Source organism: Capra hircus, chromosome 7 (genome assembly GCF_001704415.2).
Source record: "Capra hircus breed San Clemente chromosome 7, ASM170441v1, whole genome shotgun sequence".
Taxonomy (NCBI): Eukaryota; Metazoa; Chordata; class Mammalia; order Artiodactyla; family Bovidae; genus Capra; species Capra hircus.
The window spans coordinates 64,813,447-64,828,002 of NC_030814.1; the positions used below are offsets into that span (position 1 = coordinate 64,813,447).

At 53.0% G+C, this 14,556-nt stretch overlaps 1 protein-coding gene across 2 annotated transcripts in view; it reads left to right on the top strand.

Moving 5' to 3' along the window:
- The window catches only part of VDAC1 (voltage dependent anion channel 1), a 29,196-nt gene continuing 16,471 nt past the window's right edge, over nt 1,832-14,556 (top strand). Inside the window, exons 1-3 of one of the 2 annotated variants that reach the window (XM_018050391.1) lie at nt 1,832-1,932; nt 13,264-13,336; nt 13,865-13,914. In XM_018050391.1, coding sequence (XP_017905880.1) covers nt 13,270-13,336; nt 13,865-13,914 — 117 coding nt within the window. In that variant the 5' untranslated portion in view covers nt 1,832-1,932; nt 13,264-13,269. The remainder of the gene's footprint in view (nt 1,933-13,263; nt 13,337-13,864; nt 13,915-14,556) is intronic. The other variant, XM_018050392.1, reaches the window with a different exon arrangement.

The window sequence follows — 14,556 nt, forward strand, 5'->3', positions numbered from 1 at the left end:
CTGCACTGGTGGGTAACTTGGAGGCTTTTTCTGTCAGACCCTCTTCCAGGAGTGGGCTGTGGAGGTGGGGACGGCCAGGTTGGGGAGCCCGGAGTCCCCAGTCAATCATGGAACAGATCATGGACCTGGGGGGAGTTGTGGCGTGGGTCTTCTATTCTCCAGCACCTCAAGGGGTCCAGGAACTCCTCCTCATATTTTCAGTAAGACTTTAGCCCCTCCAGGGGCCAGGGCGCTGTTCTTCTCCCTACCCCCACCCCTGCCCCCAGCCCCCTGCCTAAGCTGCCTTCTTTCTCCACACCCCAGGACTATGTAACACCACTTGCCACTTCCCGCACTGAAGCTGCCTCCTTTTTCCAGTAGCCTGACCTGATTGCCTCTCTCCACGCCCTACTCTAATCTGTGCCACAGTTGCTTGTGAGCGAGTGTCCTGATTCTATAGACTGGCGCCGCCTCCAGGGGGGCCCTGGACGCCTCAAGCCTCGGAGAACGTCTGCTGGCTGAAGGCGAACGATGTGCAGAATTTCCACCTGGCTAGGAATTCATTAGAAGGCAATGGCACCCCACTCCAGTACTGTTGCCTGGAAAATCCCACGGACGGAGGAGCCTGGTAGGCTGCAGTCCATGGGGTCGTTGAGAGTTGGACACGACTCAGTGACTTCACTTTCACTTTTCACTTTCACGCATTGGAGAAGGAAATGGCAACCCATTCCAGTGCTCTTGCCTGGAGAATCCCAGGGACGGTGGAGCCTGGTGGGCTGCCGTCTATGCGGTCGCACAGAGTTGGACACGACTGAAGCGACTTAGCAGCAGCAGCAGGAATTCATTAATTCTCGAAGTCCGCTAGGGGTGGGTCTCGAAGGCCTGGTAGGGAGACTGCGCACTCTAACCACGCCGGGAGGGGAGGCAGGCCCTGCCTGGAGAAGGGCTGTCTGAGGAGCCCTCAGCTAGTCCGCGCGCCATTGGACTCAGCAGGAGGGCATTCTTGCAAAACGAGATTTTCATTTCTCAATGCGAGCGGTTTAAACTGTCTGCCCATCTTGAGTGCATGCTCGGCGCACGGGGGTTTTCTCGGCGCGCTGAGTTCCAAGCCCCTGTCGGGATCCGGATCTGCGAGCCTAGAGAGGCAAGAAGCGGGGTCAGAGGAGCCTGAAACATTGTGTCGGGGGCTGGGAGCCAAGAGCCGAGGAACGGCCTTCGTGGGCGCTACTCTGTATCCGCGCCGCCTCGGGCGCCCATTACTCTGGCCAGAGCTGTAACTGCCCTCAGGGGCTCGGAACCCGCTTTAACAACCCGCGCGGGCTCTGCTGGCGAGGGGTGGGGGACCTGGGGGTCACTTCGTCCGCCCAGGCCAGGCCGTGGTCCAGCGCCCCCCGCCACATCAAGTCCCGGGGGAGGGGGTGTTGTCTCCCAGCCCTGAGGCCGAGCAGGAGATCCAGAGCCCGGCGTGTCTTCTGTTGGTGCAGAGGACCTCGGCCACTGCTTAGCTAACCGGAAGACCCCTGCCTCCCTCCCCGAATCCTTCAACCAGGCGAGATTTCCAGCAGGGACGGCCGGAGCGGGCGGCGACAAGCGTGTCCCCGCGCACGCACACAGCCCTGAGCACGTCGGTCCCACGCCGTCCCGCCGCCCTGTGCCCGGGCGCGCGCAGGCAATCACGCGCTCCCGCTCACGCCGTGGGCACAGCATCCGCTGCGGGCCCCGGCTGGGGTGGGGCGGTGCCTGAAAGGTCGGCCCGAGGCTCGGGGGCTGGAAGCGGACGCGGGCCGGACCGGGGCGGGGTCCCGGGAGGGCGGAGCTCGCGGGCCGGGCGCGCCGGGTCGGGGCGGGTCTGCGCCGCCGCCGTCCGCGCCGCCCCGCCCCGCCGCTCGCTCCGTTCCTCGCGCTGCAGCCCCCGCCGTAGCCGCCGCGGAGCCCACTGCCGACGCTTCCGAGGTAGGCGCAGCGCAGAGGGGCCCGGGCTTTGCCTGCGCCCTGGGTCGCGGGCCGACCCCCGGGGAGCTGGGGAAGGAGACGGTGCGCGGAGCGGGCGAGGGCGAGGGGCCCAGGGCCCGGCCAGGGCGGGGAGCGGGAGTGGCCCGCGCGGGCCTGGCGGGTCAGCGGCGGGCAGTGCAGGCCGCGCGGGGCGGGCGGGCGGCGAGCCGGCCCGGGAGCGGGAGCAGGAGCCCAGACATCCCGAGGCGCCTGCGGCTGGGGACCAGAGCCGGCGGGGACCTGCGGGCGGAAGGGCACGGGCCGCCGCGTGGAGGCCCGGCCGGCCGCCGGTCTAGGTGACCTTCCTCGGAGGCGCCCTCTGGCCCTCGATCCCGCCAGCGCGGGTCGGGCAGGGGCCAGCCCGCCACCTACGCTCGCCGGGCCGGGCTCACGGACCTGTGCGAGCCATGCTGTCGCCTCGATTGTGGTCCCGCGGTCCGGCCCTGCACGCCCTGTCGGGTCCACGCCCGGAGAAGCTGGCCTCCAGCACTGTCCGCGCGTGCCAGCGCCTTTCGGGAGGAACGGGAGGCCGATGGTCCAGTTAGGCCGCGGCGACCAGGGCCAGAGCTGGGACCTGGGTAGGTTAGGCGTTGGAAAAGGAGGTTCCGCGGGGAGCCCTGTGATCTCCTTGGCCTTAGGAGAAATTCCTGTTTAATCGACGGCTCATTCATTCACCGAATGCAGTGGTGGATTCAGGAAACTGGTTGCTAGTCCTTTGGATTTGAGGCCGACAGCATTAGTGACTTGTCCAAGGTCACACAGTGGGGAAGAAACCAAACCTCAGTTTTTTCATCTGTAGAATGGAGCAATCATCCCTCTTCTTCATTGGGTTTTTGGGAAGAATGAGTTGATTAACTTCCAGTGTGCAGAACAGTGCCTGATATGGAGGAGGCCTTGGAGGAAACCTTGACACTTACCCTTGAGACTTTTTGGCGGAATCTAGCCCAACCCCTGCAGACTATTTTGTGCCACGTGGTGCTCTGGAAAGGGTTCAATAAAGGTAGCCCCTGTTATTTTAAGCATTATTATTACACATTTGTGTGCCAGGCATTGAGTAACTTTCAGGATAATTCATGAAAAGCCTTTAAGTTTACCGACAGCCAAGGTCAGGCTGGAGCAGGAAGTTGAATGTGGCTGCAGACTTGGGCTGAGCCTAAGCGTGTTCCACCTGAGGCCTGGAGCTGCCGAATCACCTCCCCTCTCCAGGGAAAATAGGGAAATGAGCTCCTCCTTTGCCTAAATATGCTGTTGGTAAGGCCAGGGCACATTGCCCAGGGTCTGCCTTCTTTCTATCCCAGCTCTGAACTGAGTTCCTACAGGGTCAGACTTAAGCCTGATACAGCTTTGTTTTCAGTGCTTGGAGTGGTGCCACTTGGGAGTAGTAGGTACTTGAGAAGGGTCTGTGGGGGTAAATGTACTCTTACTTTTTATCCAAAGTAGACTCACCCTTTTGACAGAAGGATAGTTTTTTTTTTTTTTTTGGCCATTCCAGCGTGTGACTTAGTAGGTGCTCACTCAGTATCAATATTTGTGGGATTATTGAAGGTTGTATGTAGTGGCTGCAGGCCCAGCCCACAGTCCCTTGATCATGGACATCCTCTTTGAGGGACACACATCTCATTCACTTCCAGAAGATAGTCTTTGTCTTGCAGAGTCACAAATAATTAAGGAGGTACAGCAGTGTGTAGAGCCCTAGAGCTGTGAGAGGCAAAACTGTTTCCTAATTTGAAATAATTGCTTTGAACATGTTATCCTCATTCTGCGACTTTCCGAGTCCTTTAGGAAGCTTGTTGAACTGGTGTTTCTGGCTTGTGGGGGAGGGTGACTTTGGTGAAGGGGGTTCTCCTAAAGCCTGTGGGCCTGGTGCCTCTGCTCTCTCTGATGGTGAGTGGGTCAGAGGCTTCTGCTGGAGTTGTCCTGAATAAAGTGCTTGACCCTGGGGTTGGAGGCTGTTCTCAGTTGATTACTTTATTTCTGCTATTCTGTAGGCATGGGCTGTTTGTAGATAAATGGAGGGGCTCAGGGGAGGACCAGGAATGGGGAGTTGTCTGTGGGTCTCTGACCCCATTGGATGCTAGGCAGAGGTGGACAAACACCTCCAAGCTGGTGGTCATGGGGGATATTCACCCCTACCTTTACTGGTAATATGCTTCCCAAGTCCACTTTGCTGTCAGTGGGGATTTCTCAAGGAGTGACATCTTTGGTAAGAGAGGCACATGTGCCTGAGGGTCAGCCCAAGCCTGCAGGCAGCCCCTCAGGGTGCTCAGGGCAGCCTTGGGCTCCACTATGGTCGCCCCTCAGTTGCACTTGGGCACAAGCTTCCATTTCACTGCCTGCTCTCCCAGGGCTGAGGGTGAGTGGAAATCTTAGCTCTCTGCCTGGAACTATGCTGGAAAGAGTCCTGGGGAGCAGACTGAGCTTGTGCAACATAGCTCTGACACGAGCCACAGGGTCTAGTACACAGGCTGAGTTACTTGCTCGTTCCTGTTTCTCTACTGTAAGAGTGTGATGATCATCGTTTCAGCCATTCTTTATTGAGGGCCTGCTCAGCACCCTCCTGGCCGGTTGACATATGAACTATGATGTTGAATCCGCTGCCCTCCAAGCCCTGGGGGAGGAGTACCGTTGTTTCCATTTCGTGGGTCAGGAGGCTTGAGCACAGAGTGGTGAGATAACCGTCCCAAGGTTACACAGCTCAGTGGGAATGGTGTTGGAATTCAGGGCCTGGTCTGGCCAGCCCCTGGTCCTGGTGCTTTCACTCTGCAGCTGCCACTCCAAGGTGCCACTCTGAGGAGCTAATAGATTTGCGTGCCTTTTGAAAGGTAGACCTTGCTGTTCAGAGGGAAAGTGTTACTCTTTTACACATTGATCAGAGTGAGTGTGTACCTGGGTGGGTGAGCAGCAGTCAGTGGAGTCACTCTGTTTATTGCAAGGGCAGTGGCTCAGGGTGTTTGTCAGGAGAAGGGTCAGTTTTTTCTTGGGATGAGGAGGGAGGCATTCTTCCAGGACCTGGCTGGACAGTATTCAGCTAAACAATGCCTCATTATGGTTGGGGAGGAGTCTGGACCCTGTGATTCAGGATGACCTTTTGGCAGCCTGCCCAGCAGCTGTAATTATGATAGGAAACATAAAGTGACAATCTTAAATAAATACTACCTGTGCCTGTTACATGTTTTCTGGGTCCCAGCTACTGTGTTGTTGCTTAGCTGTTTATGTACTAAGTTGCTGCTGTACTAAGTGCTGTATACCAGCAGTCTCATTTAGTCCTTGAGAGGGATGCTGAGTCAAGTACTCTTACTCTGCCCTGGAACTGAAGAGAAATGAGATGCAGATAGGTTACGACCTGCCTAAGATCTCAGAACGAGAGAGTGGTGGTGGAGTAGAATGGGAACTCAGGTGTGCTGGACTCTCGAGTCTACCTGCCCAAGCACTGTCTGTTTTACCCCCACTGGGGCAAGCCAGGCAGCAAACCTCCTGCTCGGGCAGGAGCCCCTGGGGCTCCTGGGACCCAGACCTTGGCGTGCTGCCTGCCAGCCCAGGTCTTCTCCTCTTGATGGGTGGGTGGGCAGGCAGGGTGTCCCCAAGTCAGCTACATTCTCTTGAGGCTTGTGGAAGGCTGTGCTGGTGGTGGCTCCGCTTCCAGGGTGTTTTAAAATAGAAGCAACACCTGGAAAGCCTGGCTGCCCTCTGTGAGACACTCATGGAAGGGTGTGGGGAGGAGGACAGCCGTATTGAGAGCACAGACCTCCCCGAGCCCGGGCATTGCTTTGCCAGCATCCCGGAGATCCAGTCAAAGCCATTCTCCTGGGCTGCCTCTTCTGGTGAGAAAGTGTGGGTGTAGCGAGGCTCCTGATGGTGTTGGCCTCACGTGTTGGCTTTCAGAGCAGCTCTGGCCTCCTCCTGGAGAAGTTTCTTTTCCTGGGTCCCAGAGTTTGGAGGAGTTGCTTTTGCTCTAATCCCTGGCTGGTCAGATGCTCCTCTTATAGGCTGGCCCCGTTCTGCCCTCCATAGATTGTCCAGAATGGTGTTAGAGATAGCAGAGCTGATACTTCCCTGGTGGTCTACTGGCTAAGACTCTGTGCTCCCAATGCAGGGGTTCGATCACTGGCCAGGAAACTAAATCCCACATGCTGCAACTAAAGATCCCCCATGCCGCAAGGAAGATCAAAGATCATGAGTGTCACAACTAAGACCCAGGGCAGCCAAATAAATAAATATTAAAAAAAGGAAAAGAAAGAGCAGAGCCAAAGGCTTTTGCACAAGTCTTCTTTCCTAAGGGGAACCAAAGATGGTGATGCTGATGGTGATTGATTGTGTGTGGATTAGGGACCTGCGGGAATCAGAGGTACACTCCCACGGGGTAATTAAAGAAAGCATGATGAAGGGATCATTTGCAAAGGTGTGGGCAGAGTGTGGGGGACCTGAGAGGGAGTGTGGGCCTCTGGGTCCTTTAGAACCAGGAGAGGGCCCTTTGGCAGGAGCTGTGGCCTTGAGTAGAGGGAAGTCACTGCCCACCTGAGGCCCAACAGGGAGGGATGAAGTTGGGGGGATGAATACCCCAGCTTCACTCTCCCATCTTCTGCTGGTACTCCCTGTTGGCTGAGCCTACCCCACAGCCCACAGGATCAGCTCTTGAGGCACAGATTAGGATGGAGGAGGAAAGTGCATCTGGAGGGGCAAACAAGAGTGTCTAGAGTAGGGGGTTGTGGCAGCACTACCGTTTATCGAGTACTCACTGTGTGTCAGACAGTTCTACGTGTTCTGTTTACCTTACTTAATCCTTGCAACAACGGCAGTAGAAAGACTCTGTTGTTAGCCCCATTTTATAGATGAGCAAAATGAGACCCTAGGCGTACCAGTGGCTTGTCCAAAGTCACACAGCTAGAGCCTCTGCCAGTCTCGTGGCCCCTTCCATTAGTCACTGCGCCCTGCTATCTGGGCACTCAGATGAGTGGAGAAATTCCATGGCAGGTGGCTCTTGATGTTTAGGTCCTGGTCCTCTTATACCCTTGTCATTGAAAATACTGTCTCTTGATTCACTGGGGGTTACCTGTGTTCAGAAGACTTGCTCTCAGCTGAGCTGTTCTTGCCTGAGCCCTTTGGACCCGTGGCCACTCCGCTCTCTGTATCAGCTGTTGCAGTGGTCGTTGGCTCTCTGAGGGCATCAAGGCCCTGCTGCCTGCATCCTTCCAAGGGAGCTTCTGCGGAGAAAAGAGCATACTTCAAAGTGGGGGATTCTGGTGGGTGCTTGATTCAGGGAGCCAGCCCACTCTTCTCTGTGGCATCTGAGGGACGCCCTGCCTGTGTGATAAGCAGAGAAGGAGGCTTCTGAGTCAGTGCCTCAGGCGAGTCGCGCACACTGAAGTTAGGGAGCTCGGCCCTCCTCCTGCCTTCTGGGCAGGGTGGCCAAAGCTACAGCTGGTCACCTGAGGGTCGAATGTGCCCCCCGCAGGCCTTACCTATTAACCCTGCCACCTCTGTGATTTAACTCTCTTCCTGGAACCAGTATCGACACTGAGAGAGCTTTTCCTTCTGGTACTTCTGCTGCAGCAGCCTTTTGCAGTGTGACTTAATTTCAGACACATTTGTTAGGTTTTTAAATTTTCTGTTCTTAGCTTAGAAAAAAATTATCAAGTGCCCAGACAACTTAAGTGATTAAATAGAATCAAAAATGAAAATGCTATTTTAATCTCGCTCCTTTCCTAAACCCCTTTTCTGTTCTAGAAGCAGCTCCGAGGTAGCCACAGTAAGTTTTCCTTCAGCCACATGGAGTTATACGTATTCTGTGACTTGCTTTTTTCATTGACCTGTTAGTGGCTGTCTATGCCACCGTGTGGAAATCTCCCTCATCCTTTTTGATTACCACACGGTGTGCCTTAGTTTGCAAGCACCGTAATTTTTATTCATTTGTTTCTCTGGTGGTGGACATTTAGGTTGCTTCTAGGTACCGTGTTAAAAACAACCCTGCAGTGAGCACCCTCGTGAGCACTGGGTGCCCCTGCAAGTGTGTTCCTAGCAGTGGCGTGGCCACTAGGATTACTGCATGTCCCCTTGGGCACTGCCAGCAGTGGGCTCCTCGGGCGCTGTACTGTACTACAGTCTCCTGCTTGGCGAGAACGGGAGTGATCGTTTTCACCAGCAGTAGGTACTGTCATTTGTACTTGTGCGAGTCTGTTGGTTGAGTGACCTTCCCAAAAACAGATGTGTCGGTCTCTGTAATGTGGCTCCTTGAAGCCCTTTGAACAAAGTCCGTGCTTGGTTCTGAGGTTAGAGGTGGCAGTGCTGTCTTCTGAAGGCGCTTGGTTGGTCTCCTCAGCTTGAGTTCAGCATTACTTAGGCCATTGTGAGGATGGGGCACGTTAGTTGTGGGTCTCCCCAACATCCGTGGTGGGCTTGCTGGGTGGCTCAGCAGTGAAGAATCCGCCTGTGAGGTAGGAAACACTGGTTCGATCGCTGGGTCGGGACGATGCCCTGAAGCAGGGCATGGCAACCCACTCCAGAATTTAAAAAAAAAAATAATTCTGTTCATTTATTTTCTGGCTGCGCTGGCTCTTTGTCGCTGCATGGGCTTTTCTCTGGTTGCAGTGAGCGGGGGCTGCCCTGTAGTTGGGGTGCACAGGCTTTTCCGTGCAGCGGCTTCTTGTAGAGCACACACTCCAGGCCACGCGCTTCAGTAGTCATGGCACGTGGATTCAGTAGCTGTGGCTCCGAGCTCAAGAGCACACGTTCAGTAGTTGTGGCACACAGCGTAGTTGCTCTGCAGCCTGTGGCATTTTCCCAGATCAGGGATTGAACCCATGTCTCCTGTGTCTCCTACATTGGCAGGTGTATTTTTTACCACTGAGCTACCTGGGAAGCCCCCACTCCAGTATTTTTACCTGGAGAATCCCACGGATAGAGGAGCCTGGCGGGCTACAGTCCATGGGGTTGCGAAGAGTTAGACATGACTGGGGTCCACCCCTGGCAGCCACCCCCACCCACCAGAAAAGCCCAGCAGAGGGGTGGAGCCCTTGTCGCCCCCTGCAGAGTCCCTCTGAGCACGCCTGCCCTCCTGTGCTGGGGCTGCAGCTTCCCAGTGGGCGGATCTCCTGCCTCCTGGTTACATGTTTACTTGTCCCTATTATCAGATACTGTTTCCTTTTTTTCTGCTGTAAAAATACTTTGATGCTTGCTGCACATTTACTCATTAAACAGACGTTTATACTGAATACCTGCTATTTACTGGGCCTTGGCATGTTTGCACACATAGCCTTGTCCATATTTTGGATAAATGTGCGCATGCCAGGCTCTGGGATGCTCTGAGTCCAGTGGTGTGATCTGGGGGCAGGTGTGCATTTTTTAGGGGTAGTGGGGAGCTGGGAGCAGAGAAGCTGACACTGTCATGTAGCTCATGAGTCCAGGAGGATGTGTCCTCCCGTGATGGAGGTTACATAACTGTTACGCAGATCCTGCTGGGCGATATACTATCTCTCCCTTCTGAGCTTCCAGTATGGGCTGGCTTTTCATTCCTCAGCTGGAGTGGAGCTTGCATAATCTGTTCAAGGTCAGCCAAGGAGTGTTGGGTAGGTAGGCTGGCAGGCAGTGGAGGGGAACCAGTGATTCCTGTCTTCTGGTGTGACTTATTTGTCTTTCCCAAAGTCATCAGTGACTACAGGCAGGTCTGCTCAGCCTGACGTGGCCATTTCTTGCTTCCCACTTATCTTTGGGAACCATGCTTCCAGGCTTTGCCTTGAAGCCATCACCCAGGTAGAGACCCGGGGCCTTGCCTTGCCCTCTGGTTTCCGTCTGTCCAGGGCTGGCTGCCTGCCCATGTCAGAGTATCCTGTTTTATGCTCAGTCTCGGGAAGCTGAGCTTCTGATAGTCTGTGCTTCATGTGTGCAACCTTATGTTTCTGCTTCTGTATCCACTGCAGTGAGCTCACCACCAAAAATTGGGTTTCTGTCTGTCACCATATAGTTGATCCTTCACCCTCAGCCCCCGCCCCCGCCCACCACCCTTTTCCCTTCTGGTAACCACTACTCTGTTCTCTGTGTTTGTTTGGGTTCATTTATTTTTGTCTCCTCTTTTTGCATTCCACATATGAGTGAAATCACAGGGGACTCAAAGAGGATATGTCCCTCCAAGATGGAGGTTACATAAAAGTCTTCTCCGTCTGACTCATTTAATTTAGCATGATACCCTCAAGGTCCATCCATGTTGTCATAAATGGCCAGATTTCATCTTTTTTTTTTTCAGTGGCTGAGTAGTAGTATGTCACGTGTGTGGATGCACACACAGACACATACATACACACGCGTGCCACATCTTCAGTGTCCATTCAGTTGTTGATGGGCTTGTAGGCTGTTCCATTTCTCGGCTGTTGTAAGTAGTGCAGCGACGAGGATAGGCGTGCACGTGTCTTAACGGATTCGTGTTTTTGTATCCTTTGGATGAACACTGGAAGTAGAATTGCTGGATCATGTGACATTTCTAAGGATCTCCATACTGTTTTCCGCAGTGGCTGCGCCAGTTTACACCCTCACCAGCAGCACTCGATGGCTCCCTTTTCTGAAGACGCTTGGACGGATGCTGCAGAGATGATGGGGAGTGGTCTGGAGCCGATCCAGGTGGCGGGAGGGGCCAGGACCAGGGTTCAGCCTGCGAGTCAGTGCAGGCAGGCTGTTAAGTGAGAAAGCAGGGTGCTGAGTTCTCTCCCCCTCCAGTCCTGGCCTGAGAGAGCATGGGTGGCAATCATTATTTCTACAGTGAGATTGTTTTTGAAGCAGGTGCTGAGAACTGTGTTGGGTGCTGTTTGCCGTTGTAAGAAGGCTGAGCTCAAACAGGCGGAACTGCTTCGGTCCTGTCAGATAAGTGCAGCCAGAGACAAGAGGCAGGCAAAGCGGAAGACCACAGGAAGAGCAGAAGGGGGAGCTACAGCCACGCAGTTGTAGGGAGCCTTTGGCGAAGAGGGCGGCAGGGTCATGCTCTCCTGGGCGGGTGTTGCCTCAGGCTGAGGAGCGGGTTTGGCTCCACTCAGCCCCTGGCTCCTGTGCACCCTCCCTGCCAGCTGCTGTGCTGGGGATGCAAGGAGGGCCTGGTCTTATGTGCGCTCGCTCTGCCATCCCACCTCTCTTGTCCTGGATGGTAATCTCCTTAGTGGCCACTTTGGGGTGATTTTTGCTGTGGGTGGAGTGTGTTTTGACAGGTGGCTTTGCTTTTCAGTTTTGGGGATTAGGGATAAGCAAGGGCATTTGGGGAGCATTAAATGATGAGTGTTCTGCCTCTTTCCTGAGGGATGGACTGGTCCAGATGTGAAAGCCACGTGTGCCTGGTGAGGTGGGTCCTGGAGCCAGGGGAGGGTACTTGGGAAGGCCTTGACCCCTGAGGTACAGGGGGTCTTAGCTGACCTGGAGATGTTGGGACTGGACTGCTCTCCCTGTCACCCGGCTGGGGCTGAGTTTGTGCCCAGGTGGGAAGGGGACGGCACTGAAGAGGGGTCCTCTGTCCACTGATAACTGTTAGTGCTGGTGTGTGTGCAGAATGTTCGGGGCCCTTTGCTGAGACATTCTGCATGTTTCCTTGGGGCTCTGTTACCTCAGCCGTCAATCCCTGGTTGTTTCCTTGCTTCTCCTGGGAGGGGCCGAGGCCCATCTGTGGGCTAAAGCAGGGAGGGCCTGGTGGTTGGTTTCCTGGTCTGTCCCTGGGGTGGGTGTGCCTACGGGGTTCGTTTGGGGTGAAGGGGGAACAGGTTGGGAGAGGGAAGTCCACAGACTTGGGAAAAACCCAGTCGAAGCAGCCTAAAATGGGTCTTCCCCCGTGTTCTTTGTGCCCTGATCCTAATGTGGGCTGAGTTGCCTTTGGTTCCAGCCTAATCATGTGCGAGAAATAACAACAGCAACAAAAATAGGATCACGTAAACAGCTTACTGGGCTGCTCCTCTCTGCTCTGATACAAAAGGGAGCTGGGACAGAGCTAGCAAAACCTCTGAAAAAAAGTAAACTAGGACTTGGACCGCAGTTTTATAATTTAAACTGTGGAGGCTTGCAGGTTGGTTTGTTTTTAAACATTATGCTCGTGGGTTCTGTGTGCTCCCTGCAGTGTCTTTGAAGTTAAGGCTTTGGTCAGGCTGAACTTACGCTTGTGACGCTGCTTCCCCGGGATCACTTGGACCACTTTTCACTGGTTTCCCACTTAACCAGGAACATGCCCTGTGGATGTTTATTTATGTGGGTACATGTGTATGTGACTTTACACGGGGTGTATGCAGTTCCCGTTTGGTAATTTAGGTGTCCTGTATTTAAAATAGATACATCTCTGGGTTACTTGGAGTTTTGGCCAATTGAGGCTAACAGTTTTGGAGATGGAGAAGATGCAGAAGATAATGCTTTCTCACGTTCCCCTCTCATCCTGGGTGGAGCACGGGGTGTGTGCCGTCCAGACTAGAGTCTTAATTCTGGGTACATAATGTGTCAATGCGGAGGCTCCCAGCAACACAGCGTGGTCCTTAGGGTGAGGACTATTGGGAGTTCTTGCCTTCTTTGAACACTGAGGTGTTTAATAAATGCTTGTTGACTGACATAGTGATATGCGTCAATCACAAGTAGTACTTTGAGAGTCGGTTTTAAAAATAAAGTCACATTGGTACTCAGTAGATGTTTGTTTGAATTAAATTTGGGAGGGATGTGTTTGCATTTCCTTCCATGGGAAAAAGTTGCCTAGTTAGGTAGGTAGGTTTTACTCTTTCCTCTGTGAGGAATATGATACTCTAAAAGTGGGTTCCCATAAAATACAAATGTTTTGTGAAATGTTGAGTCCATTCTGACAACATAGTAGGTACTCCATAAATGTTTGTTGAATGAATGAAATTAGAATTGTTTGGAAAATATGATACTCTGAAAAGCCCTGATTTCTATTCAGTGTATTTAATGTCCTAGCAGTCAATATTTTGTAAGAAGATAATGTTTTATTGGCAAGAGTCCTGCAGTTCAGTAAAGTAGCTGGCTCATGGGAGTGTGCCTTTGACAATCAATTCATTTAGCAAATACTGACTGACTCCTGCCATATTCTGGGCCTGTGCTTAATCCTGGGGATACCTAAGAGAAGAGGTCTCCAAAGTCAGACTGGTCTGCTGTCAATAAAAACCTACTGGGTGTTTCCACCTCTGGCCGCAGAAGCAGCAGGAAACTGCACAGGTATCTTTGTCCACACATGGGGAAAAAGGTACCTGGAAGTCAGTGCTGATGATTTTTACTGGTGGAAAAAGAATATCTGTGATTTCCAGAGTGTTTATTATGGTGATCCTTTTATTATAGCAGAAGATGGCTGTGCCTCCCACGTATGCAGATCTTGGCAAATCTGCCAGGGATGTCTTCACCAAGGGCTATGGTGAGTGTTGCATGGAGTGGCCTTTCAGCTCAGAGACTGGGTCCGCTTATTTGGTATTCTGCCCATCACAGTTTGAGAGAGCTGGGTCAGTCAGCTCTTAGAACCTTCATGTCAGGGAAAAGAGATAAGCCTTCTATGGCTAGTCAAGCAGTTTTGGTTGCGTGCCCAGTTCAGGTCGGCGAGCGAATTGCTCAGACTAGTGGACCTTCTCGTTTCCTCTCCCAGGTGGGAGCAGGTCTGCGGTGGACTGCGGCTTCTAAATTTAGCTTTTCCTTAGGCTGGTGCTCATGCTGTCACACACCTTCTTCTCAGACTCCGCTGGGGCTGCAGGTGGGGCTGTGCCTGTTCCCTCTGCCACTGTTCCGTGGCAACCAGTCTCCATGGCAACCAAGCTCCACCCACAGAGGCAGGCAGCAGTGGAGACTGGTGCCCTCTGCACTCATGGCATTTTTGAGATTTCCTAAGGGAGGCAGAGATGCTGCTCTTGAGTTATTTAACCTATTAACGGTGACCATGTTCTTTCTTTAGGATTTGGCTTAATAAAACTTGATCTGAAAACAAAATCCGAGAATGGATTGGTAAGTTGTCTGGCCCACACAGAGTATGGATATTTATTGTAGATCAGTAAATAATAAATAACTTCCATCTGAGTGGCAAGCAAAGGGACTTTTCTGATTGTGGCAACTTGTGGTTGTCACATTTATTGCCTCTTCTGTGGAATGGGTGGTCCAGGGGAACCAAGCCACTAGGTCCCCAATTCAGCATCTATTAATACTCATAGGAATATGAGGCAGGCCTCCGATTTATTTTTCCTTATGTATCTTATTTCAAAATTGACCTGTGTTCCATACCACATGATTATTTAATAAAAAAATTAGTAGTGTCTTTTAGATTGTGCATGTGGTAATTGTCGGAAGGAAGAAGTTTTGGGTAGAATTACTGCAATGTCTGCTTTAGCTCAAAGCCTTTTCTCTGTGTGAGCCTGGAGACAGGATGGAAAGAGGACATGATGCCTTCCTATCCAGACTGAAGAGTTGCAGGGGAGGAAGGAAGGAAGCTGTCTCTTGATATAGAATTCTCCGTAAGATTCCTTTAGTTAGCGGATTCCATCTTTAAATAGTTGTTTAGTTGCAAAGTCGTGTCCAACTCTTTGCGACCCCATGGACTGTAGCCCACCAAGCTCTTCTGTCCTTGGAATTTCCTAGGCAAGAATACCAGAA